Source organism: Gobio gobio, assembly GCF_949357685.1.
Source record: "Gobio gobio genome assembly, chromosome: 1".
Taxonomy (NCBI): domain Eukaryota; kingdom Metazoa; phylum Chordata; class Actinopteri; order Cypriniformes; family Gobionidae; genus Gobio; species Gobio gobio.
Window position 1 is genome coordinate 78043525 of NC_137097.1, and position 27864 is coordinate 78071388.

The 27864-nt window shown below is 41.6% G+C and overlaps 2 protein-coding genes across 2 annotated transcripts; both read left to right on the forward strand.

Annotated features, from left to right (window-relative positions):
- Positions 1 to 704: 704 nt before the first annotated feature.
- Positions 705 to 8896, forward strand: LOC307123210 (alpha-2-macroglobulin-like protein 1; the record flags this gene model as incomplete). Its single annotated transcript, XM_079811660.1, is given in 33 exon segments — positions 705 to 1020; positions 1140 to 1192; positions 1279 to 1299; positions 1397 to 1562; positions 1640 to 1724; positions 1792 to 1906; positions 1984 to 2104; positions 2195 to 2304; positions 2380 to 2550; positions 2628 to 2855; positions 2921 to 3133; positions 3208 to 3357; positions 4070 to 4195; positions 4265 to 4358; positions 4535 to 4679; positions 4758 to 4971; positions 5056 to 5179; positions 5251 to 5372; positions 5456 to 5507; positions 5603 to 5686; positions 5776 to 5903; positions 5907 to 5952; positions 6079 to 6154; positions 6243 to 6399; positions 6493 to 6567; positions 6638 to 6800; positions 7580 to 7764; positions 7835 to 8056; positions 8129 to 8250; positions 8347 to 8428; positions 8511 to 8594; positions 8669 to 8774; positions 8856 to 8896. Coding segments are annotated over 33 exon segments (4197 nt in total).
- A 10476-nt stretch (positions 8897 to 19372) lies between these two features.
- Positions 19373 to 27574, forward strand: LOC307123220 (alpha-2-macroglobulin-like protein 1; the record flags this gene model as incomplete). Its single annotated transcript, XM_079811674.1, has 32 exons — positions 19373 to 19688; positions 19808 to 19860; positions 19947 to 19967; positions 20065 to 20230; positions 20302 to 20386; positions 20457 to 20571; positions 20647 to 20767; positions 20856 to 20965; positions 21041 to 21211; positions 21289 to 21516; positions 21582 to 21794; positions 21870 to 22019; positions 22732 to 22857; positions 22927 to 23020; positions 23199 to 23337; positions 23422 to 23647; positions 23734 to 23857; positions 23929 to 24050; positions 24134 to 24185; positions 24281 to 24364; positions 24456 to 24632; positions 24759 to 24834; positions 24923 to 25079; positions 25173 to 25247; positions 25318 to 25480; positions 26257 to 26441; positions 26512 to 26733; positions 26806 to 26927; positions 27024 to 27105; positions 27190 to 27273; positions 27348 to 27453; positions 27534 to 27574. 32 exons carry the CDS (start codon positions 19373 to 19375, stop codon positions 27572 to 27574), a joined length of 4206 nt encoding a protein of 1401 aa, XP_079667800.1.
- Positions 27575 to 27864: the final 290 nt, after the last annotated feature.

The window sequence follows — 27864 nt, forward strand, 5'->3', positions numbered from 1 at the left end:
ACTACCTCAAATCAGCTGTTCTGAAACCCAAAACTCAGAGTTTCCCATCTCAGAATAAGTCAACTCAGAGTTCAGGTTTAAACTCAGAGTTGGTTGAACCTCCTTACTGAACCGGGCCCCAGAGGTCCCCAGATAATACTAATCCCGTGCGATTAGGGCTATAGACATTGATTTTCACCACAGGGGGTCTTTAAACACTTAACGAATGAATCTCGTTAATTTAATTGATTAACCACCACCTGCAATTAATTGTATCTGCCCTCAAGACATTTCTATTGCCAGAGGATAAAGTGTGCTGATAATTAAAGGTGTTTAAATATCACTGCCATCATCAGTGCAGATCATTAAGAGAAGCTGTTGAGCAGTAAACAGCAGTAGAGCTTAACAGAGGTTTCTGAAAGAGACAAGTGATTCTTGTTTGGTGTTGGATGATCGCTCTTAATGGCTGTGAGGGAGATTTGTGTTTGGAAAGGGCTCATTTTAGCTCTCTTCATTTTTGCTGTTGCTGGACAGACACCAGGACCGTAAGTATCATTAAATGTTTGGAGTGAACACAAGTGTCCTGATGTTGGTTCTAGGCTGTTGGGGTTGTACTAAAAGTATTTATCCACAGGTTATTTATGGTGACATTCCCTGCAGTGATTGAGTCTGGATCTGATGCCAAATTATGCGTTACTCTTCTGAAACCCCAAGAGAGTCTCACGATGACAGTTTCTCTGCTTGATGACAACAGGACGACTCAACTTGTGCAGCAGGTTTCTTCTACACCGTTTCACCGCTGCTTTAGTTTCCAGGTCTGTTATCATGAGACGTGTGGCTTTTTCTTGTCTGGTTTGTTGTATGTTAACGGAGTTCCTCTACTGGCTCCTCGAGTAGATGGAGAATCTGTGCAGAAACTGAAGGTGGAAGTTCAAGGGAGGGTCTTCAGAGCGACTGAAGAGAGGAAAGTCATGTTCAGAAGTTACCTGCCGTTGACCTTCATCCAAACAGATAAACCCATCTACAATCCAGGACAAACGGGTGAGCTGTGAATGACCCTTTGTTGAGTATTAGAGCTGTAAACTGTCCATTATGGTACAAGTTCTGATCATCAAGTGCATTTTGCAATTAATTTTAGCATTTATTGCGGTCTCTTGCAGTGAATTTTAGAGTTGTTACCATGGATCCCAAATTTGTGCCTTTTGATCAGATGGTAAGACCTGACCATGAGAATTGCACATTTGCTGCATTTGTTAGTGCTTTTAAATGCCTAATATTCCGGTCTTTTGTGTCTTTCAGTACAATCTGATGGTGGTGGAGGTGAGAATTTGCTCCAGTGCAAGTCTTTGAATGGAGCTGTGGTGATTTTATGTACTCTTGCTTTTTATCTTTCCTGAGATGTTAATTGTTTTAATAGGACCATAATAATAACCGGATTGGTCAGTGGACAAACATTTCCTCAACGGGGATGATCTTGCAGCTTTCTCATGAGTTGAACCCAGAGGCTCAGATAGGGATGTACACACTAAATGCTTTTATTGGTGACCGAATGATCTCCCAAGTTTTTGAGGTTAAGAAATATGGTAAGTTGTGTGTGTGTGTGTGCAGCAGTTCATCAACAGATCTGAGGTCTTAATCTAAAGCCTTGTTTCTGGTTTAGTTTTGCCCAAATTTGACGTGACCGTAAACACCCCACAGACGTACAGCGTTGCAGATGTGGGACTGAAAGTTGAGGCTTGTGCCAAGTGAGCAATGTTTTTATCATTTCGTCTTGTGGTTGGTCAGTTCTTGCTCTCATTCTTTGTTTCCCAGATACACGTATGGCCAATCTGTACCTGGTCAAGCGTTGGTGGAAGTGTGCCGTGATCCCTTTCCATACGTTGAGGTTCCTGATTTGACCCGTCAGTGCCTGAATAAAATTGCAAAGGTGTGACTCCTGCCTTACCACTGAGGGTTTGTCTTCTGTTTGTGCTTGACTTAAATATGACTCTCTCCTGCTACCAGATGAACGCCACGGGCTGTGCCTCTCTTACTGTCGCTACATCAGTGTTTTTCAACACCAAGTTTGAAAACAATATGCAAGATGCTTTTCTTGTAAATGTGAACATCACTGAGGAGGGAACAGGTGAGCTATTGGCTGAGCTGAACCAACAGCACATGCTTAAAATGGATGTTGACGTTCTAATTTTTATTATTATTTTTTTTTCCTGTCCAGATGTAATGATGTCAAAATCTGCAACGGTGTCCATTACGTTTGAAGTTGGCAAAGTCACGCTTGTGGACACCCCGGATTATTTTGAACCTGGATCAATGATTAAGGGAAAGGCGAGTAAAAGCTTGTCCTTGGTTGCGGAAGACTTTTCATTGGTTCCCTTTCCTAACCTTGATCATTCCCAACAGATATCCGTGTCTCGTTTTGATGGGACTCCAATCGCGAACAAAGCGGTGTATCTCTTAGATGGCAACAGCTGGCCAAACAAACGGCTGCTGAATCTGACCACAAACCAGAACGGACTGGCCATGTACTCCCTCAACACTGCTAATCTTCCTAAAGCTGATCTCAATCTGGTGGTATGATTTGCTCTTTATATTGTGACATGATGAGATTTCTCTCTCACAAGAAACTGATTCCGTTCATTATTCCCCAGGCAAGTGTGACTCCAGAGGTTGTTTATAGTTACAAATCACCATACTTCACTACAGATATGAGGGTCGTTCAGCTTCTCCAACCTGCTTCTCCTGACAGCCCATCATTTAGTGAACTGACTGTAGTGAAGCTCGATCAGCCGCTCAAATGTGGTTCTGCTTTCCCAGTGACCGTGAAGTATTCTTTTGTTGGCGAGACTGGCGACTACAGCGTTGACATCATCTATATGGTGAGTGGACATTTTGTGTCCTGGTATGTTTGAGCACCTTGTATCACCTGTTTGTCTTCTGTCAGGTCTCGTCCAGAGGAGTGATCATCCTCCATGGATTTCAGACAGTCAGAGCGAGGGCATCTGATACAGTCACAAGCGGCTCGGTGTCGTTCCAACTGTCTGTCAGTGTCGACATGGCTCCAGCAGTGCAGATTCTGGTCTACGGTGTTCTGCCCAGTGGGAATGTAGTTACTACTAGTGTGTCGTTTGGCACTGAAATGTGTTTCCAAAACCAGGTATGATGTACACTAGCATCTTTTAGCTTAATGTGGGGAATGGTGATGTGCCCTAAAGTGTTTTCTTGTTCCAGGTTTCTCTACAGTTTTCTCCTGCTACGGCTGTTCCTGCTGAGGGAAATGTTCTGACCGTCTCTGCTCAAGCAGGATCTCTATGTGGCCTTAGCGCTGTAGATCAGAGTGTCCGGATCTTGGAGCCAGGAAGACGCCTGAGTGCTGAAGTGGTATCAGTGTGCCTGTTTTAAACCATGGTTTCTCATTTAGACTTCCTAAAGACAGACTTCAAGGATCAATTAAGATTAATTAAAAAAAATATGAATTGTGCTTGAACTGCACAATTGTAATCCTCCACGGCATGTTTATTGCTTGTAGATGGTTTAACACTAGGCCTATGTTACATGTGTGAATCAGTGGGCGGGGCTAAACAGGCAGTGAATAAGTAGGCGTTGATCTTCTGCAGAGGCAGTGTTTCACTACACTGACGTCACAGCCTGGCACATTCTGAGATCGATCGCTTGCTGGGCCTGGTGTCTATAAAAGCTATTCTTTGACTAACAAGGAAGTTTTAAGCTCTGAAACTTACAGGATATCCTTATTACCATGACCTTTTATATATCAAAAGCTCAAGGGAAAGTTGATCTCAATTCATCACCCCTTTAATGTAGGTGTATTATGTGACCATGTTGAATATGGTCTGCCTGATGCTATTTTTCTTACAAAAACCCATCAATTTGCTGCAGAAGGCTCTTATTAACCGGAGCCGTGTGGATTACTTTTAGAATTAAACTTTATTTTAAATTAACTGAACTCTCCCTTTAAATCTGTATCCAAACATCCCACTTCAGTTTACTCATACACTTTCATCTAACTCTACTTATTTTTACTAGATTAATGTGGTTAACTGATCCATGTGCTTTATTTCTCCCCTGTTCTCAGGTGTTCAACTTGCTCCCAGTGCTATCACTATCAAATTATCCATATGAAGTTGAGGATGAAGAAGAGTGTCTGAATGTGCGACCCCGTCGGGCTGTTACAACAGATCAAGCCTACGAAACCTTCAAGGTAGGAAGTTTATCCTATTACTAAATGCTCCATTTTCAAACATCTTATGTTTGTGTCTTCATTTTGAAGAATGCCGGGATGAAGGTCGCAACAAACTTGCCTATCAGAGCCCCTCAGTGTCTGATGTACAGAGGCCTGAATTATTATCGCAACTTCCATGATGGTATGTCTGCCTGTTAGTTTGACTCTTGCTTTAGAAATTGCTACATGACTTGCAGATTCAGTTGCTATAACCCAATTTATACTGGTTCTAGACCAGCTCTGTGTAATGTGATAGGGTTCATCAATTCTGACAAGTCTCAGAATTTAATATTGGGACTGCAAACAATTGCCTTGCAGTGATGTATTTTCGTGGTCGTCCTGAAGCCATGGCAATGGCGGCTGCTCCAGTAGAAAGTGAGGGTGTTGCTTCCTCTTTTGACGTGACTGTTAGAACTTACTTTCCAGAAACATGGATCTGGCAGCTTGCTCAAGTGGGGTTGGTGTGAACTCTTTTGTTCCCTCTAAAGCCAGTGTTTACTTCTCGTTCCCATTTATTTCTCCCTTTTCTGCTCCCCTTCAGAGCCACTGGATCCACACAAGTTCCTGACACCATCACCACATGGGAGACTGAGGCGTTCTGCCTGTCCTCCAAAGGATTCGGTCTGGCTCCTCCTGCTCTGCTGACGGTCTTCCAGCCCTTCTTCCTGGAGCTCTCTCTGCCGTACTCCATCGTCCGTGGGGAGTCGTTTGATCTGAAGGCCACAGTCTTCAGCTATCTGTCCAAGTGCATCATGGTCTGTCTTGGTTTATTTACCTTTTTATATAATGGATCTGTGTATAGAGAAGGTCCCATCTTTGCTCTGCTCTTTCATTGGCAGGTTAAAGTGACTCCAGCTTCATCCACAAACTTCACTCTTAAACCATATCCTGATCCGTACTCGTCCTGTCTTTGTGCCAATGGGAGAAAGACCTTCAAATGGACTCTCTCAGCTTCTGTTCTAGGTCCGTTTTTGTACCGTTTATGAACATACTAAAAGTATGTGGTGTTGCTCACTTCCTGTCTGTCACTGTAGGAGCTGTCAATGTGACTGTCAATGCTTCAGCTGAACCATCCCAGACTCGATGTGGCACTGAGGCTGTGACCGTGCCGACGAGAGGACGCATTGACGTTGTCACGCGAAGTCTTCTTGTCCTGGTAAGTGTTAACCAGCCTTCTGGAGTTTGATCATGGAGCTCAGTCTGCTTTACTGATGTGGTGTTTTTATTCCCTTTTTAAAGCCTGAAGGAGTTGAAAGGACAAACACCCAGAGTTCGTTACTGTGTCCAAAGGGTTTGTTTTCACTCAATGATTCCCAAACACGCTCTCCCTATATAGCCAAACATTAGCCTAGTGCTCAATGCTGATCTATTCTGTTTGGTATGCAGGAACTGTTCTTTCTGAGGACGTGACTCTGACGTTTCCAACAAATGTGGTTCAGGGATCTGCCAGATGCTCCGTTTCAGTCCTTGGTAAAGCATCTCCATTGAGTAGAAAGTGGTTCATGATGTTTGGCAGAATAACTTTGTTTCTGATGTGGGTTTTATGCTTCCTCTTGTAGGGGACATAATGGGTCGTGCACTGAAGAATCTAGATGGGTTGTTACAGATGCCATCTGGATGTGGAGAACAGAATATGATCACTCTTGCTCCAAATATCTACATCCTGCTGTACCTGAAGGTCACGGGGTAACTCAAGGCAGCCATTCGCGAGACCGCCACAGGCTACCTTAAAAGCGGTATGGATATGCAGATTGAGTGTTGGAGAATAAATCTAAAGGACATCCAGTCCTGTGCTCCCCATTTGAAGGGGTTAAGACTCTAATACCCCACCCCCTCCAATATATGGTTTTTGACTTGAACAGGATACCAAGGACAACTGAACTACAGGCACAGTGACGGCTCATACAGCACTTTTGGCTATGATGCATCCAATACATGGTGAGTTTCATGATATTATTCTAGTCTTGCATGACATCTGAGTCACCAGCATTTAAGTTCAGTTTAACAACACTTCCTCCATGGCCAGGTTGACTGCCTTTGTCATGAGGTCTTTTGGTTTGGCAACGCAATTTGTCTTCATCGATCCGACTGTCCTTCAGAGTGCAAAGGACTGGCTAATAAGCCAGCAGGGTTCAAATGGCTGTTTCATGCAACAGGGAACTTTATACCACAACGACATGAAGGTACATGTTATCAAATGGACCATAACCCATAGGCTCTGTCTGAGGTTTATTTTTACAAATATATAATTTTTCTTTTTAATCCGTGTGTTTCAGGGTGGAGTTGGTGATAATGTGACCATGACTGCCTACATTGTCGCATCTCTGCTTGAACTAGGCGGCCCTGTCAAAGTAAACCTCTTCAGTAGTTGTATGACATCCTACTGTTCTGGCTTTTGTCTAATGTCTGCTTTGCTTTCAGGATCCCGTCATTACCAAGGCTCTGTCCTGTTTGAGGCCTGTTGTTGGGAACCTGAGAAACACTTATGCCATGGCTCTGCTGGCGTACACCTTCAGTCTTGCTGGAGAGACCACCACTCGATCACAGCTTTTAACTGCCTTGAAGAACCGTGCCATTTCTGAAGGTGAAATTCAATGCTTAAGACTTTATACACAGCTCAAGATGAACATAGGCTGGTGAATGTCAGAGTTCTTGATAAAGTAGAACTTGCGTAAATGCAGGAGCTCATCCATAAAGTGGCTAAACAGGAAGTTATCCATATAAACACAACGCAAGATGTTGACCTGCTCCAACTGTCAATTTCTTAACAGAGCCTATGATTAAGTGTTATATACTTTGCACAAGGTTTAAGCTGCAAACATCAACCATTTTCACTGTAAATATTTCTCACTTCATTACTTGGTAGTTTTGCTAGGACAACTCCATTAGTTAAAGACTACAATGCTCATGACTATCATTGCTCAGCTAATTAAATCATCTTAAATCTATAAATGCAGTATCATTAAAAAGTTTGGTCAGTTGTGTATAGAATTTGTCAAGGCTGCATAATATTGTCTATACACAATGTACCACAGTTTTCGAAGTCTTAACTCTCGCTCTTAAGATTGTTTCAAATAAATGCGCTCTCTCGCTGGGCTTTTAAAGGGGCTTTGAGCACCAAATCGGCATTATTTCTGAAGGATCATGTGACTGAAGAATAGAGTAATGGCCAATGAAAAGAAGCACAATTTACATTTGTGCATTCAAATGGAAAGTGCATTCAAATGCAGCCTATGAATCTTTCAAAACAATCTTACTTGCATGATCGTACAAACACTTGTTGCAATTGGTCCTGGACTCCAGTGTGACTGACACACCTTAACCCTGAATTTGTATTCTTTGGCATAACTTTCTCCTCTTTAGGCACTAGGCTTCATTGGTCTCAGACGGCATCTGGTGATACTCTGTCGGTGGAGATCAGTGCTTACATGCTGCTAGCAGTTCTCACTGAACGGCCTCTTACGACGGCTACTCTGGGCTATGCTAACCGCATTGTCAACTGGCTGGTGACCCAACAGAATCCCTATGGAGGCTTCTCCTCCACCCAGGTGCTTCTGACTACCAAACATGAGCCCAATCATTCATGAGTGGAGTTTTTAATCTGGTGCTTGTTTTCAGGACACAGTGGTGGCTCTTCATGCCCTGTCTGTGTACGCTGCTCAAGTCTTCAGCTTGGACGGCTCCAGCACCGTTACCGTACAGTCCTCAGTGGTAGGAGGAGACTCTTACAGCTTCAGCGTGAATCGGGACAACAGGCTGCTGTATCAGGAGAAGCCCCTGAAGAACATTCCTGGCACATATAGTGTTAAAGCGTCAGGATCCACTTGTGTGTCTGTGCAGGTCTGTATCTTCAGCTCCTTTACGGGTTTGCTGCGCACATAAAAATCTTACTGTGCTTTACTTGTACTATAGGTTGCATGTTTCTACAACATCCCAACACCCATTAAAGATACCAAAACACTGAGCGTTGCCGTAAAGGTGACTGGAGACTGCCGACCGCTTGGAGCCAATCTCATGTTGAACTTCACGGTGAAGTAAGAACGGCTTTGACTTTGTCCTGAAACAAGTTTGTCCCTGACAGAGGGGAACTGCTTTCTTGATCCTGTTGACTAAACTTTATTTGTCTTCAGATACAACGGAGCAAAAGCAACTACTAACATGGTTCTAGTGGATGTTAAACTCCTGTCGGGCTTCACAGCTGATACATCACTGGTTCGTAAGATTTGGAAAATCCCAAGATGCTTGAAGCTCCTTCAGATGTAATTGTCTGTAAACATTGGTCTCTTCCCCTCAGCTTGGATCTCCACCCCAATCGTTTGCCCCACTAGTGGAGCGAGTTGATGCTGAAGAGGATCATGTCCTAGTGTATCTGAAAGAGGTGAGACTGGGTTTAATCACTAGCTGCCATCTTGTGTCCTGTATGTGGTGCTGTTCATCCTTTCTGTCTTGCAGGTTCCCAAAGGCGTCCCCATGAGTTACACACTCCAGCTGAAACAGGTTCTTCCAGTGAAAAATCTCAAGCCAGCAATCATCAGCATTTATGACTACTATCAGACAAGTATGCTTTCATCCTAATCATGCTTTTTCTCTGGCTGAACTCCCTGAACTTGATCCGGCTCATTTCATGTTCCTCTTTCAGGTGATTCGTTCGAGACCACCTACACATCTCCCTGTCCATGACTCTGCTATAGGACATGACTCAAATAAATTATTTAATGCAATCACTTGTTTGCCTTTTTTGTTGGACATCTGACAAGTGTTGCAGGGCACTGTTTTTAAGACCAGTAACTACACTTCCAAAAATACCTTCCTTAGTCAATTTTTGCACAAGAATTTGTAGTCTACAGGACTATTGCCCTGTCTAAATACCCACACTTGTGGTGTAGGCCACTTGAGAGTGGAATTTATGACACGACAGTCTTGCATACGTACACACAAAGTGCAGTGCCCTTAATGCGCACTAAACCTACACTCTTGAATACCGCTCAAGGTGAAACATATCACATGTACAGGAACTCGTGTTCCCCAAAATCACTGTCAAGGGAAACCTTCCAAGTTTAATCAGAACTTTCATATCTTTGCACAAAGTGCAACACTGAGTGCATTATGTACAACATTTGCAACTGATTTTATCACTTGTGAAATCCAAAATTGAATTTATCAAAAACAATTGTGCATAGCCTGCATATGATGGTATTGACCAGATGATAACTTGTAAAGAGCTTATAAAATATAAAGGAGTCAAAATGGCAGCAGGAATTTTGCCATCACAAAGAGCTGGTGCCAAAACTGAACTTTTGATGGGCAACATCACTACAAGAGAAACATATGCATGAGCATTCTGTGTTTAAGGTCTCCATCCGGTTTATAGGTCAGTGAGTTCAAATTGAACCAGTTCAGTTGGAAGAGCTCCTAGACCTATCTTTTCAGCAGTCTTGTATTTAGCAGTGCAAGCCAAGGTTTGGATGTCAGTGTTCACACTAACTCAAATTAACTGCACTAAGAGTAATTGCCCCAGGGTTTGTTTTAATTGAACCAAACGTGCCAAGTGTGGACACCCTTAGTACACCAAAACTAACTGATGTATATACAACTTGGGGGCATTTCCTCCTGAGGAAACATGGGAGGCAGTGTCTCCATATTCTAAGGTTTTTTTTTTTTTTTTTTCTAATCCAATTGTTTAAAACCACGGAAATATTCCTAAATAAGACCTCAATTGTATCATTCGTTTTTCTAAATGAAGTGTCCAACAGTGACACCTGCAGGTCAGGTTACAGCCAGTGGCACGCCTCCTCTGTCCCCATTATTTTAATAGACACCCCAATGCGTGTGGAGAATAATGAGAACTAAGGCTGTAGCTATCAAATTTTAGTAATCAAGTATTCTACCAATTTCCCCATCAATTAATCAGGTAAGTACTTTTTCTTTATTCAAGGGCAATGCTAAATATACAAGAGAAAATAAGTTGGGTATCTTAAAGTGAACTAATTTGTTTCCTTTTTTTATAAAAACATTGTATAACATTGATATAAAACATTGGATGACTGGTAATTTCCTGCAACTCAATTCAGCAAAAACTGCATTTTTAATTATTGGACAAAAAAGCTCCACAAGTAGTAACCTAGAATACTGTCTAACACTTGATGGCTGTTCTGTCAAGTCCTCGTCGTCAGTGAGGAACCTGGATGTGCTCTTTGATACCAATCTTTCGTTTGAAAGCCACGTTTCTAGCATCTGTAAAACTGCTTTCTACCATCTTAAAAATATATCTAAATTACGGCACATGCTCTCAATGCAAAATGCTGAACAGTTAGTTCATGCGTTCATGACCTCAAGGCTAGATTATTGTAATGCTCTACTGGGTGGTTGCCCTGTTCACTTAATAAATAAACTCCAGCTGGTCCAAAACGCAGCAGCTCGAGTTCTTACTAGAACCAGGAAGTATGACCATATTAGCCCAGTTCTGTCAACACTGCACTGGCTGCCTATTAAACATCGCATAAATTTTAAAATCTTACTTATTACTTACAAAGCACTAAATGGTTTAGCTCCCCAATACTTGAGCGAGCTCTTAACACATTATACTCCATCACGTCTACTGCGGTCTCAAAATTCTGGCCAGTTGATAATACCTAGAATATCCAAATCAACTGCAGGCGGTCGATCCTTTTCCTGTTTAGCTCCGAAACTCTGGAACAGTCTTCCTAAAATTGTTCGGGAAGCAGACACACTCTGTCAGTTTAAATCTAGACTAAAAACACATCTCTTTACTGTGGCATACACATAAAACACTTTTTCAATGAAATGATTGTTAGGCTGCATTAACTAGGTCAGCCGGAACCGGGAACACTTCCCATAACACCTGATGTACTCGTTACATCATCAGAAGAATGGCATCTACGCTAATGATAGTCTCTCTGTTTTATCCCAAGGTTTACTGCAGTCAGCCGGATCCGGGCCGTATCCAATTCAGATGGTGGACCTGCGCCCAGAGAAGACCAACACAGGACCCCGAAGTGTCTGCAGAGACCGTGATTAGACTCCCCATGAAACTGCCTCATCGACACGGCATCTCAATAAACCCGTCTCCGGCGTGTTGACTCAGATTGTTCGAATATTACAATTAAATAATACTTAAATCGATATGTCATCCTCAATAAACCCGTCTCCAGCGTGTTGCCTCCGATCATTCGAATATTGCACTTTAATAATTATTTAATCAACATCATCCTCAATAAACCCGTCTCCAGCATGTTGCCCACGGTCCCTCGAATATTCTGATCTATTATGACCTCTGAGCTGTAAAGCTGCCAGAATAATAATAATAATAATACGCTGTTTGTTAATTGGCCAGAGGAGAACTGGCACCCCGACTGAGCCTGGTTTCTCCCAAGGTTTATTTTTCTCCATTAGGTCACCTGATGGGGTTTTGGTTTCCTTGCCACTGTTGCCTCTGGCTTGGCGTGCTCATTTGGGGACACTAAATTTTTCAACTAAACATCAAAATAAATCTAATTAATAAACTAAATTAACCATTTAAACTAAATTACTGATCAAATTATTGATCTAAAGCCCACACTGTCACTGTATGATAATTTAAATGAACTGATGACATCAGCGTTTTTTCCAGAATGGCTGTACAGCTGAATAAAATTATGCTGCATTATTTTCCTGTTTAACTCTGTAAAGCTGCTTTGAAACAATCTACATTGTTAAAAGCGCTATATAAATAAAGTTGACTGACTGACTGACTGATGTGTCATAAATGCATATATTGCTTACGATTTCATATTTTCTCTCTCTTAAAACTTATTCTTTGCCTCACCTTCTTCCTTCCTGCAACGTGTGTGAATGTGTGAGTGCGTGTGTTTATGTTAGATATTAGTTTGATGTGTTAGAGTAATCAATAAAGTTCCGTTTGTATTCAAAGATAACTGTTCTTGTGTTATGTGCTTATGAATTTAATGTCTTGAACTGCCGATCTAAGTTACCTGGCTGTAAAATAGTGTTTCACTATTGTTCGGATATTAATATCCGCTGTAGAGTTGATATTTACGGCCCGTTCAAATGAACGCTGGAAGAGTTATTTGCTCGGCTGTAAAATAGACTCTCAAAATTCCCTATGAATTCATTAATTCATTCATTTGAGCTAAATATACATGTTTCCCTTTAACAGAGCCCCCTTTAAGTTCTTACACATCGGCGGACGAATAAGTTAAGGTGTAAACATTAATTCTGAATTATTTATAAATTATAGTGTTATAGTGAAAGAGTCTCTTTCAATTTGATTCAATTCCACGTTAAGGTTATTATTTTATCTGACTCATAGTTGCTACAATAAATAAAAAATACATTTAAAATATGAACTATTTTATTAACTATTAAACCTACAACCTATAAATCAGAATAATAGTAATATAAATGCCTAAACATTGCATTTATGTTGAGCAACTCAAATTTCCACTTCAGCTCAGGTATGACAAGTCTTTACGGTCTTCTGAAGGTTTTATGGCTTTTGTAAGAAGCAAAGAAATATTGGACAGAAACGAAACTTGGAACAAGAACAAGAGTAGAGATGCACGGATCAGCTTTAACGTCACCATAACATAATGTTATCATAACATATAAGCTACACTGAAGTAGATTGCTTTAAAAAAAAAAAAACTTTGGCGAAATTACATTTCTTAAATAACCTAAACCAGGGTCGACAACCTATGCAGCACACGGAGGAGTAACTGCTGGAGTGTGAGGAAACATGAGAGATGTGTTTGTGTTTAATTCAGATAAAGTTCATTGCGCAGATCTAGGCTACATTTTGAGCTAATCATTAATCATAGTAACACAGCTTGTTTTATTAAGTTAGGAGCTATAATAAGCCTGTGATTTAAAGTGTGAGATTTAAATTACACAGATCAATGAGCAAGCAGCTCTGAAAGCACGAGCGCACACAACAGTTACAGCTCGTTCTGCTATTTGTTGCGCTTAGCTTTGAGAACATTTCAATGGTGTATTTCGGTGATATCAAGTATATATAAAGTCTCATTAAACATTTCACCATGCTGGTATCTTCCATGAACTGCCGCAAATGAAGCTTATAAGCGTTTTAAATGTCCAGCGTCGCATCCTGAAGCTCAACACACAGCTGTCTTCATTTAAAAATAGCGAGACTAAATGATATCACCAGTGCTGATGCCGCTCTCTCTCGCATTGCAGTCTCTGATCTTGAGATGAGCTGACACCGAAAGTTAAAGAATGACACACATTCATTGCGTTTTACCGTGAAATGAGAGTTCCGCGTCTTTATTAAAATCAACACATTAATGATTTATCTCTCATCCACCTGCTATTTTTAGAATGTTACTTTTTATTACTTTACCCACCTGACCCGCGGATATAACCGCAATCCGTGCAGTATGCGCTAGTCCTCACACAATGTCTTTCTGCAACATTACCCTGTGTGTAGTTAAATGCACTACACAAAGTTTTGAGGCAAATTATTTTGCCTCGATGCTTTTTTGAATTGGAGTAACTCAAGGAATCGATTCAGCCCTAATGAGAACAAATGGGGAAAAGTCATGCGAGAGGAGGCAATCCATCGCTCTATGATTGGGTGTGATTGGTTATGATTGGTTTGTGCAATAAATCCCACCTTGTTTTCCTACACATTCCAAGTTTGCGACTCAGTTTGAATGAACAAAATGAAGGCATTTAATTGGAAGACTAAAAAGTAAACAACTCAGCCATTTAGATATTCATGATATATTTTTGCGGATGATGTCATGTTGGCCTCTTCAGACTGGGATGGTTTGAAGCTGGGATGAGAATCCGCACCTCCAAGTCCGAGGCCATGGTTCTCAGTCGGAAAAAGGGTGGCTTGCCCGCTTCAGGTTGGTGGAGGAGTTCAAGTATCTTGGGGTCTTGTTCAGAAGTGAGGGAATCCTTAACGGGAGATTTGACAGATGGATCGTTGCAGCTTCTGCAGTAACGCCGTCGATGTACCGGTCTGTCGTGGTGAAGGAGCTGAGCTGTAAGGCAAAGCTTTCGATTTACTGGTCAATCTATGTTCCTATTCTCACCTATGGTCATGAGTTGTGGCTCATGAACGAAAGAACAAGATCCCAGATACAGGCGGCTGAAATGAGCTTTCTCCCCAGGGTGGCTGGGCGCTCCCTTAGAGATAGGGTGAGAAGCTCGGTCACTCAGGAGGAGCTCAGAGTAGAGCCTTTGCTCCTCCACATCGAGAGGAGCCAGCTGAGGTGGCTCTGGCATCTGTTTCAGACACCTTCCCGGGGAGGTGTTCTGGGCACGTCCCACCGGGAGGAGACCCCGGGGAAGACCTAGGACACACTGGAGGGATTATGTCTCCCAGCTGGCCTGGGAACGCCTCAGTTTTCCTCCGGAGGGGTTAAGGAAGTGTGTAGGGAGAGGGAAGTCTGGGCATCTCTGCTTAGACTGTTGCCCCTGCGACCCGGCCTGTTTACTATGACAGGAATAAAATAAATAAATGTCAAACTCTCTAAGTCTTTAAAAGGTGTACAGTTTTTAATATGAGCTCTTAATCATACATTATACCTATGGAAGCTTGTTTCCGCCACAGAATAAAAAGAAAAGGTAATTGCGACTTTTTATCTTTCGCTATCCTGACTTTTTCTTGCAATTGCGAGTTATAAAGTAAAAGCTGCAAGACATATAAACTCGCAATTGCAAGAAAAAAAGTCTATAAGTTTATATAGTCATGTTGTGAGTTTATATCATGCAATTCTGACTTTATAACATAATTGCAAGTAATGATTTCATCCCTAAACAATGGTAGCATCACTTCTAATAAATAAAACAAAAAGATTTTTAAAAATCTGCCCTCGAGATGTTTCCATAATGTATATATGACTTATATGTATATGTAACGAAGCCCATGGGTTAGGACAGTGTTTCCCAGCCTTTTTTCGGTCATGGCACCCTTTGAAAATGTTTTTTGTGGCACCCCCTCGCATACGTTACGCTAGGGGTATAACGGTACAGATTGCTCACAGTTCGGTTTGTATCACGGTTTTAGGTTCACCGTTTCGGTACGGTATTTGCTATGTTCAGGGAAAAGAGGACTACTGTCAAATAAAAATAAAGAAAATAATAAGAACAAATAATTTAAATACAAGCAGCAGCACAAATAAATACTATTGAGCAAAGATATTAATAAAATAAACTATGCTTTTCAGGTTTTTCAGGTAGGCTACGTCTAACATTAGTTTTCAGGTACAAAAAATGATCTAATGTAAAATAACTGCATTATTTGACTGTATAAATTAAAGATTAATCCTATTAAACTTAAAAGAGAAGCATAAATGAAAAGCATTTCAATCAAGAGCAGTGATTGATGTCCTTGTCTTTTGTTGTTTGACATTAAACAGACAGCAGTAAAGGCTACTGCCCCTTTAAGACCTAATGCTCGGATATGCGTCGTCTTTCTCGACTGTATAAAGTTTACTTAAGGCATATAAAGACTATTTCTGCTAGAGTACTCATCAAGATGGACATGTTGACATACTTTTTGTGTGAGTTTGTCCGTTCAAGAGCAAGACTTGAAAGAGAACTCAATATTTGCGCGCTGTGAGACGTGTGCGCGCTTTCGGGTGAGTGCACAGACACACGCGCGTCTTCTCGTTCGCGTCTTCTGGCACTCCACCCGGGTGATGACGGCAAAAATGACTGGTCATATTCGAACATACGGCAGCACTCGCATAAATTGAACAAAGTTTACAGAGAGAGAATTATTTGAAAAATGTGAACAAAATTTTTTTGAAGGACTTTTACACGGCACCCCTGCTCTCGTCAGACGCCACCCTGGTTGGGAAACACTGGGTTAGGACACAGGGCTGCTTACTTATCCTGTATGGAACATTTTAGGTTCCGTAAAAGCAACAATCTTTAACATAAGCCTTGAACATGCAGTCAAGCCAGTCGCGGTTCGGCATGGCCAAGAAGGCATTCAGATCATTTCTTAGTTCAGACTTCAGGTACATCAAATCACTGCTGGGTTTTTTTTTCGTTTTCTCAGAGACAGATGCAGTTGTAACATTTAAGCATTTTATTTGTGTAGGCCTATTTCATTTTTTTAAATGGTCTTAATCTACCGTCTTAACAATTCTAAAATTTCTTTCATTTTTAGGATTAAAAAAACCTACAGGTCAATCAACAACAGCTCACTCTATAACACTTAGCAATACCGTTGACTAATGAATTTGCACATGGTTTGTCATTAGCCCAATTCGCACAGGATTAGTATTATCTGGGGACCTCGTGTGATTTAGAAATTACTCCCCCACATCTGAATTTTGCATGGCACATTCGCACAGGATAAGCAAGCCTGTGATTTTACTCAAATTTACTGACTATCTCCCGGATATGATGTCAAGACTTGTAAATGTTTTTTAGTTATAGATATAGCTGTATGAAATTATAAACAGTCGTATCGATATCATTTTGATTATTTTATAGTAATAAAAATAATTTAGTTCAGTTAGAGAACAGACGCTACAATTAAAAACTGAATTGAGCAATATAATAACAGTATACGGCGAAAGATTCAGTTTCAAAGCTAAATGTAAAAGTGTTTTTGTGTTTTTCATTAAGAATAATATTAAACGCATTCAAACAATTTACTCAGAGTTTTCACTTAACCTCCTTTCTGAAACGGGCCCCTGGAACGCAGCATTTGATCACAGACATTCTCTGCAATTATTACAAATCACTAGGGGCGCGATTCAGAAAGGAGGTTAAATGAAAACTCTGAGTATGTTAACCCTGAAATAAGGGAAACTCTGGGTTTTCTGTTTCAGAATGGGAGGTATGTCAAACCCGAGAAAGCAGGGTAAGTCAAGCCCGTTTCTAAAAGAGAGGTAACTTATACTCAGAGTCAGTTACTAGGGTAACTTACTCTGTGAACCTAACCTGGTCTGGAGCAGGTTTTCTTTGGTAAACCCAGAGTTTCTTTCAGTCTCCTCCCCCTTTTTTAAAGCGCCAGCTGTGTTTAAATAGTTTATTCATTCATTCAAACTGCACAAATGCTTTTTTACTGAGTATTTTTGGCCGTATTTCCAAAAAAATATACATTTAATCTAAATCTAAAGTAAGCGAAGTTTATTTAAAATAAATTCAATTATCTGCCACTTGACAAAAATACATAGTGAGAAAAGTATTCTTTGCAGTGGAGGTACATTCATTCATTGCTTTCATCATGAGGACACTGTCAAACGGACAAAAATGGCATGTCCTTTTGGCTTTTATACAGGAAGGATCCTGGCGTTCACTTGATAAACCTCTAGAAGTAACCTATAATTAGAATTTCCTTTAGGATTTCCAGTGGTTGGACGCATTGATGACACGCATATTCCCATCATCACACTTTCTGAAAACGGATTACTGTATGGAATGGAAGGATGCTGCCAGATGGTAGTACAAGATATATGCCATAACCACCACCACAGCTGTTAAATACATTTATTTACAATTTTTATGGTCATCTTTATTTCCTACAAATACTTTATTCTTTTTCCTGATGGATGTTAATTTTCTTCCTCCATCTCCTCTTCATCTGTCAGTGGTGCTGGTGTTTGGCTGGCCTGAGTAGAAGTCAAATGTTAATGTTATTACCCTAATTAATAAATGTAACAGGCGGGATCAGAGAACATTTCATTATGTGAAAAGAGCATAGACCCTTTTCACATTTCTGGGTTTCTCAGAACGGAAGTCGTCATAGGGTTAACTTTTATAGCGGTGAATGAAAGAATACATTAAATATATATTTTTTGTGTCCCCATTTGCTCAAATAGCAAAAGAAAAACTCCACAATAATGATTTAACAACTTTCAAAAAGAGGGAAAAAATAGAGTGAGTTTAGAAACACTCACAGCAGCGGTAACTTGTTTTTTGTAATTTGATGCAAAAGTAATATAATACAAAGTATTAGTGTTATAAATGTACATAGGCCTACAGTTAAAAAAACAACAAAAAAAACACAAAAAACGTTGCTGGATTTACGATATTGATGACCATTAAAACACGTCATCACTGTCTGTGAAAAGGGTCTGTGGGAAAAGCTGCTGCTCTTTGGACACTGAATGATATTTGATTAATATGTCAAATGTTTGTAAAGTCATTAAACCTACACCCATGAACATTTTATGCTTAAAGCTTTACCTGATTGAATTATGTTTTTATTTTTCATTTTTAGCTGCTGCCACATTCTTTTTTTGCCTTTTGGATACCATGAAAATTAAACTTAATTAAAATAATTAAGAATTAAACTTACATATTGACCCGGAAGTATGTGAACGTCTTTTTTTTGTTGGGTGCTGTTGCCATGGTGAATCGTAATATCGTAGCTCCATTGATTGTGGCTTTTCATAGTTGGAGTGCATGTGCTTAACTCAGAGTCAGTCTACTCAGAGTTGATTGAACTACCTCAAATCAGCTGTTCTGAAACCCAAAACTCAGAGTTTCCCATCTCAGAATAAGTCAACTCAGAGTTCAGGTTTAAACTCAGAGTTGGTTGAACCTCCTTACTGAACCGGGCCCCAGAGGTCCCCAGATAATACTAATCCCGTGCGATTAGGGCTATAGACATTGATTTTCACCACAGGGGGTCTTTAAACACTTAACGAATGAATCTCGTTAATTTAATTGATTAACCACCACCTGCAATTAATTGTATCTGCCCTCAAGACATTTCTATTGCCAGAGGATAAAGTGTGCTGATAATTAAAGGTGTTTAAATATCACTGCCATCATCAGTGCAGATCATTAAGAGAAGCTGTTGAGCAGTAAACAGCAGTAGAGCTTAACAGAGGTTTCTGAAAGAGACAAGTGATTCTTGTTTGGTGTTGGATGATCGCTCTTAATGGCTGTGAGGGAGATTTGTGTTTGGAAAGGGCTCATTTTAGCTCTCTTCATTTTTGCTGTTGCTGGACAGACACCAGGACCGTAAGTATCATTAAATGTTTGGAGTGAACACAAGTGTCCTGATGTTGGTTCTAGGCTGTTGGGGTTGTACTAAAAGTATTTTTCCACAGGTTATTCATGGTGACATTCCCTGCAGTGATTGAGTCTGGATCTGATGCCAAATTATGCGTAACTCTTCTGAAACCCCAAGAGAGTCTCACGATGACCGTTTCTCTGCTTGATGACAACAGGGCAACTCAACTTGTGCAGCAGGTTTCTTCTACACCGTTTCACCGCTGCTTTAGTTTCCAGGTCTGTTATCATGAGACATGTGGCTTTTTCTTGTCTGGTTTGTTGTATGTTAACGGAGTTCCTCTACAGGCTCCTCGAGTAGATGGAGAATCTGTGCAGAAACTGAAGGTGGAAGTTCAAGGGAGGGTCTTCAGAGCGACTGAAGAGAGGAAAGTCATGTTCAGAAGTTACCTGCCGTTGACCTTCATCCAAACAGATAAACCCATCTACAATCCAGGACAAACGGGTGAGCTGTGAATGACCCTTTGTTGAGTATTAGAGCTGTAAACTGTCCATTATGGTACAAGTTCTGATCATCAAGTGCATTTTGCAATTAATGTTAGCACTTATTGCGGTCTCTTGCAGTGAATTTCAGAGTTGTTACCATGGATCCCAAATTTGTGCCTTTTGATCAGATGGTAAGACCTGACCATGAGAATTGCACATTTGCTGCATTTGTTAGTGCTTTTAAATGCCTAATATTCCGGTCTTTTGTGTCTTTCAGTACAATCTGATGGTGGTGGAGGTGAGAATTTGCTCCAGTGCAAGTCTTTGAATGGAGCTGTGGTGATTTTATGTACTCTTGCTTTTTATCTTTCCTGAGATGTTAATTGTTTTAATAGGACCATAATAATAACCGGATTGGTCAGTGGACAAACATTTCCTCAACGGGGATGATCTTGCAGCTTTCTCATGAGTTGAACCCAGAGGCTCAGATAGGGATGTACACACTAAATGCTTTTATTGGTGACCGAATGATCTCCCAAGTTTTCGAGGTTAAGAAATATGGTAAGTTGTGTGTGTGCAGCAGTTCATCAACAGATCTGAGGTCTTAATCTAAAGCCTTGTTTCTGGTTTAGTTTTGCCCAAATTTGACGTGACCGTAAACACCCCACAGACGTACAGCGTTGCAGATGAGGGACTGAAAGTTGAGGCTTGTGCCAAGTGAGCAATGTTTTTATCATTTCGTCTTGTGGTTGGTCAGTTCTTGCTCTCATTCTTTGATGTTTCCCAGATACACGTATGGCCAATCTGTACCTGGTCAAGCGTTGGTGGAAGTGTGCCGTGATCCCTTTCCATATGTTGAGGTTCCTGATTTGACCCGTCAGTGCCTGAATAAAATTGCAAAGGTGTGACTCCTGCCTTACCACTGAGGGTTTGTCTTCTGTTTGTGCTTGACTTAAATGTCTCTCTCCTGCTATCAGATGAATGCCACGGGCTGTGCCTCTCTTACTGTCGCTACATCAGTGTTTTTCAACACCAAGTTTGAAAACAATATGCAAGATGCGTTTCTTGTAAATGTGAACGTCACTGAGGAGGGAACAGGTGAGCTATTGGCTGAGCTGAACCAACAGCACATGCTTAAAATGGATGTTCACGTTCTAATTTTTATTTTATTTTTTTTCCTGTCCAGATGTAATGATGTCAAAATCTGCAACGGTGTCCATTACGTTTGAAGTTGGCAAAGTCATGTTTGTGGACCCCCTGGATTATTTTGAACCTGGATCAATGATTAAGGGAAAGGCGAGTAAAAGCTTGTCCTTGGTTGCGGAAGACTTTTCATTGGTTCCATTTCCTAACCTTGATCATTCCCAACAGATATCCGTGTCTCGTTTCGATGGGACTCCAATCGCGAACAAAGCGGTGTATCTCTTAGATGGCAACAGCTGGCCAAACAAACGGCTGCTGAATCTGACCACAAACCAGAACGGACTGGCCATGTACTCCCTCAACACTGCTAATCTTCCTAAAGCTGATCTCAATCTGGTGGTATGATTTGCTCTTTATATTGTGACATGATGAGATTTCTCTCTCACAAGAAACTGATTCCGTTCATTATTCCCCAGGCAAGTGCGACTCCAGAGGTTGTTTATAGTTACAAATCACCATACTTCACTACAGATACGAGGGTCGTTCAGCTTCTCCAACCTGCTTCTCCTGACAGCCCATCATTTAGTGAACTGACTGTAGTGAAGCTCGATCAGCCGCTCAAATGTGGTTCTGCTTTCCCAGTGACCGTGAAGTATTCTTTTGTTGGCGAGACTGGCGACTACAGCGTTGACATCATCTATATGGTGAGTGGTCATTTTGTGTCCTGGTATGTTTGAGCACCTTGTATCACCTGTTTGTCTTCTGTCAGGTCTCGTCCAGAGGAGTGATCATCCTCCATGGATTTCAGACAGTCAGAGCGAGGGCTTCTGATACAGTCACAAGCGGCTCGGTGTCGTTCCAACTGTCTGTCAGTGTCGATATGGCTCCAGCAGTGCAGATTCTGGTCTACGGTGTTCTGCCCAGTGGGAATGTAGTTACTGCTAGTGTGTCGTTTGGCACTGAAATGTGTTTCCAAAACCAGGTATGATGTGCACTAGCATCTTTTAGCTTAATGTGGGGAATGGTGATGTGCCCTAAAAGTGTTTTCTTGTTCCAGGTTTCTCTACAGTTTTCTCCTGCTACGGCCGTTCCTGCTGAGGGAAATGTTCTGACCGTCTTTGCTCAAGCAGGATCTCTATGTGGCCTTAGCGCTGTAGATCAGAGTGTCCGGATCTTGGAGCCAGGAAGACGCCTGAGTGCTGAAGTGGTATCAGTGTGCCTGTTTTAAACCATGGTTTCTAATTTAGACTTCCTAAAGACAGACTTCAAGGATCAATTAAGATTAATTAAAAAAAATATGAATTGGGCTTGAACTGCACAATTGTAATCCTCCACGGCATGTTTATTGCTTGTAGATGGTTTAACACTAGGCCTATGTTACATGTGTGAATCAGTGGGTGGGGCTAAACAGGCAGTGAATAAGTAGGCGTTGATCTTCTGCAGAGGCAGTGTTTCACTACACTGACGTCACAGCCTGGCACATTCTGAGATCGATCGCTTGCTGGGCCTGGTGTCTATAAAAGCTATTCTTTGACTAACAAGGAAGTTTTCAGCTCTGAAACTTACAGGATATCCTTATTACCATGACCTTTTATATATCAAAAGCTCAAGGGAAAGTTGATCTCAATTCATCACCCCTTTAATGTAGGTGTATTATGTGACCATGTTGAATATGGTCTGCCTGATGCTATTTTTCTTACAAAAACCCATCAATTTGCTGCAGAAGGCTCTTATTAACCGGAGCCGTGTGGATTACTTTTAGAATTAAACTTTATTTTAAATTAACTGAACTCTCCCTTTAAATCTGTATCCAAACATCCCACTTCAGTTTACTCATACACTTTCATCTAACTCTACTTATTTTTACTAGATTAATGTGGTTAACTGATCCATGTGCTTTATTTTTCCCCTGTTCTCAGGTGTTCAACTTGCTCCCAGTGCTATCACTATCAAATTATCCATATGAAGTTGAGGATGAAGAAGAGTGTCTGAATGTTCGACCCCGTCGGGCTGTTACAACAGATCAAGCCTACGAAACCTTCAAGGTAGGAAGTTTGTCCTATTACTAAATGCTCCATTTTCAAACATCTTATGTTTGTGTCTTCATTTTGAAGAATGCCGGGATGAAGGTCGCAACAAACTTGCCTATCAGAGCCCCTCAGTGTCTGATGTACAGAGGCCTGAATTATTATCGCAACTTCCGTGATGGTATGTCTGCCTGTTAGTTTGACTCTTGCTTTAGAAATTGCTACATGACTTGCAGATTCAGTTGCTATAACTCAATTTATACTGGTTCTAGACCAGCTCTGTGTAATGTGATGGGGAGTTCATCAATTCTGACGAGCCTCAGAATTTAATATTGGGACTGCAAACAATTGCCTTGCAGTGATGTATTTTCGTGGTCGTCCTGAAGCCATGGCAATGGCGGCTGCTCCAGTAGAAAGTGAGGGTGGTGCTTCCTCTTTTGACGTGACCGTTAGAACTTACTTTCCAGAAACATGGATTTGGCAGCTTGCTCAAGTGGGGTTGGTGTGAACTCTTTGATTCCCTCTAAAGCCAGTGTTTACTTCTCGTTCCCATTTATTTCTGTCTTTTCTGCTCCCCTTCAGAGCCACTGGATCCACACAAGTTCCTCTCACTGTTCCTGACACCATCACCACATGGGAGACTGAGGCGTTCTGCCTGTCCTCCAAAGGATTCGGTCTGGCTCCTCCTGCTCTGCTGACGGTCTTCCAGCCCTTCTTCCTGGAGCTCTCTCTGCCGTACTCCATCGTCCGTGGGGAGTCGTTTGATCTGAAGGCCACAGTCTTCAGCTATCTGTCCAAGTGCATCATGGTCTGTCTTGGTTTATTTACCTTTTTATATAATGGATCTGTGTATAGAGAAGGTCCCATTTTTGCTCTGTGCTCTTTCATTGGCAGGTTAAAGTGACTCCAGCTTCATCCACAAACTTCACTCTTAAACCATATCCTGATCCGTACTCGTCCTGTCTTTGTGCCAATGGGAGAAAGACCTTCAAATGGACTCTCTCAGCTTCTGTTCTCGGTCCGTTTTTGTACCGTTTATGAACATGCTAAAAGTATGTGGTGTTGCTCACTTCCTGTCTGTCACTGTAGGAGCTGTCACTGTGACTGTCAATGCTTCAGCTGAACCATCCCAGACTCGATGTGGCACTGAGGCCGTGACTGTGCCGACGAGAGGACGCATTGACGTTGTCACGCGAAGTCTTCTTGTCCTGGTAAGTGTTAACCAGCCTTCTGGCATTTGATCATGGAGCTCAGTCTGCTTTACTGATGTGGTGTTTTTATTCACTTTTTAAAGCCTGAAGGAGTTGAAAGGACAAACACCCAGAGTTGGTTACTGTGTCCAAAGGGTTTGTTTTCACTCAATGATTCCCAAACACGCTCTCCCTGTATTGCCAAACATTAGCCTAGTGCTCAATGCTGATCTATTCTGTTTGGTATGCAGGAACTGTTCTTTCTGAGGATGTGACTCTGACGTTTCCAACAAATGTGGTTCAGGGATCTGCCAGATGCTCCGTTTCAGTCCTTGGTAAAGCATCTCCATTGAGTAGAAAGTGGTGCATGATGTTTGGCAGAATAACTTTGTTTCTGATGTGGGTTTTATGCTTGTCCTCTTGTAGGGGACATAATGGGTCGTGCACTGAAGAATCTAGATGGGTTGTTACAGATGCCATCTGGATGTGGAGAACAGAATATGATCACTCTTGCTCCAAATATCTACATCCTGCTGTACCTGAAGGTCACGGGGCAACTCAAGGCAGCCATTCGAGAGACCGCCACAGGCTACCTTAAAAACGGTATGGATATGCAGATTGAGTGTTGGAGAATAAATCTAAAGGACATCCAGTCCTGTGCTCCCCATTTGAAGGGGTTAAGACTCTAATACCCCACCCCCTACAATATGTGGTTTTTGACTTGAACAGGATACCAAGGACAACTGAACTACAGGCACAGTGACGGCTCATACAGCACTTTTGGCTATGATGCATCCAATACATGGTGAGTTTCATGATATTATTCTAGTCTTGCATGACATCTGAGTCACCAGCATTTAAGTTCAGTTTAACAACACTTCCTCCATGGCCAGGTTGACTGCCTTTGTCATGAGGTCTTTTGGTTTGGCAACGCAATTTGTCTTCATCGATCCGACTGTCCTTCAGAGTGCAAAGGACTGGCTAATAAGCCAGCAGGGTTCAAATGGCTGTTTCATGCAACAGGGAACTTTATACCACAACGACATGAAGGTACATGTTATCAAATGGACCATAACCCATAGGCTCTGTCTGAGGTTTATTTTTACAAATATATATAATTTTTCTTTTTAATCCGTGTTTCAGGGTGGAGTTGGTGATAATGTGACCATGACTGCCTACATTGTCGCATCTCTGCTTGAACTAGGCGGCCCTGTCAAAGTAAACCTCTTCAGTAGTTGTATGACATCCTACTGTTCTGGCTTTTGTCTAATGTCTGCTTTGCTTTCAGGATCCCGTCATTACCAAGGCTCTGTCCTGCTTGAGGCCTGTTGTTGGGAACCTGAGAAACACTTATGCCATGGCTCTGCTGGCGTACACCTTCAGTCTTGCTGGAGAGACCACCACTCGATCACAGCTTTTAACTGCCTTGAAGAACCGTGCTATTTCTGAAGGTGAGATTCAATGCTTAAGACTTTATACACAGCTTAAGATGAACATAGGCTGGTGAATGTCAGTTCTTGATAAAGTAGAACTTGCGTAAATGCAGGAGCTCATCCATAAAGTGGCTAAACGGGAAGTTATCCATATAAACACAACGCAAGATGTTGACCTGCTCCAACTGTCAATTTCTTAACAGAGCCTATGATTAAGTGTTATATACTTTGCACAAGGTTTAAGCTGCAAACATCAACCATTTTCACTGTAAATATTTCTCACTTCATTACTTAGTAGTTTTGCTAGGACAACTCCATTAGTTAAAGACTACAATGCTCATGACTATCATTGCTCAGCTAATTAAATCATCTTAAATCTATAAATGCAGTATCATTAAAAAGTTTGGTCAGTTGTGTATAGAATTTGTCAAGGCTGCATAAAGTTGTCTATAAACAATGTACCACAGTTTTCGAAGTCTTAACTCTCGCTCTTAAGATTGTTTCAAATAAATGCGCTCTCGCTGGGCTTTTAAAGGGGCTTTGAGCACCAAATCAGCATTATTTCTGAAGGATCATGTGACTGAAGAATAGAGTAATGGCCAATGAAAAGAAGCACAATTTACATTTGTCCATTCAAATGGAAAGTGCATTCAAATGCAGCCTATGAATTTTTCCAAAACAATCTTACTTGCATGATCGTACAAACACTTGTTGCAATTGGTCCTGGACTCCAGTGTGACTGACACACCTTAACCCTGAATTTGTATTCTTTGGCATAACTTTCTCCTCTTTAGGCACTAGGCTTCATTGGTCTCAGACGGCATCTGGTGATACTCTGTCGGTGGAGATCAGTGCTTACATGCTGCTAGCAGTTCTCACTGAACGGCCTCTTACGACGGCTACTCTGGGCTATGCTAACCGCATTGTCAACTGGCTGGTGACCCAACAGAATCCCTATGGAGGCTTCTCCTCCACCCAGGTGCTTCTGACTACCAAACATGAGCCCAATCATTCATGAGTGGAGTTTTTAATCTGGTGCTTGTTTTCAGGACACAGTGGTGGCTCTTCATGCCCTGTCTGTGTACGCTGCTCAAGTCTTCAGCTTGGACGGCTCCAGCACCGTTACCGTACAGTCCTCAGTGGTAGGAGGAGACTCTTACAGCTTCAGCGTGAATCGGGACAACAGGCTGCTGTATCAGGAGAAGCCACTGACGAACATTCCTGACGCATATAGTGTTAAAGCGTCAGGATCCACTTGTGTGTCTGTGCAGGTCTGTATCTTCAGCTCCTTTACGGGTTTGTTGCGCACATCAAAATCTTACTGTGCTTTACTTGTACTATAGGTTGCATGTTTCTACAACATCCCAACACCCATTAAAGATACCAAAACACTGAGCGTTGCCGTAAAGGTGACTGGAGACTGCCGACCACTTGGAGCCAATCTCATGTTGAACTTCACGGTGAAGTAAGAATGGCTTTGACTTTGTCCTGAAACAAGTTTGTCCCTGACAGAGGGGAACTGCTTTCTTGATCCTGTTGACTAAACTCTATTTGTCTTCAGATACAACGGAGCAAAAGCAACTACTAACATGGTTCTAGTGGATGTTAAACTCCTGTCGGGCTTCACAGCTGATACATCACTGGTTCGTAAGATTTGGAAAATCCCAAGATGCTTGAAGCTCCTTCAGATGTAATTGTCTGTAAACACTGGTCTCTTCCCCCCTCAGCTTGGATCTCCACCCCAATCGTTTGCCCCGCTAGTGGAGCGAGTTGATGCTGAAGAGGATCATGTCCTAGTGTATCTGAAAGAGGTGAGACTGGGTTTAATCACTAGCTGCCATCTTGTGTCCTGTATGTGTTGCTGTTCATCCTTTCTGTCTTGCAGGTTCCCAAAGGCGTCCCCATGAGTTACACACTCCAGCTGAAACAGGTTCTTCCAGTGAAAAATCTCAAGCCAGCAATCATCAGCATTTATGACTACTATCAGACAAGTATGCTTTCATCCTAATCATGTGTTGCTTTGGCTGAACTCCCTGAACTTGATCCAGCTCATTTCTTGTTCCTCTTTCAGGTGATGCGTTTGAGACCACCTACACATCTCCCTGTCCATGACTCTGCTATAGGACATGACTTAAATAAATTATTTAATGCAATCACTTTGCCTTTTTTTTTGTTGGACATCTGACAAGTGTTGCAGGGCATTGTTTTAAGACCAGTAACTACACTTCCAAAATGGCTTGCAGTCAATTATTGCATGAGAATTTGTAGTATACAGGACTATTGCCCTGTCTAGATACCAACACTGGTGGTGTTGCCAACTTGAGAGCGTGTACGTATGCAAGACTGTCTCATGTCTTAAATTCTAAAGTGCAGTGCCCTTAATGCACGTTAAACACACTAAA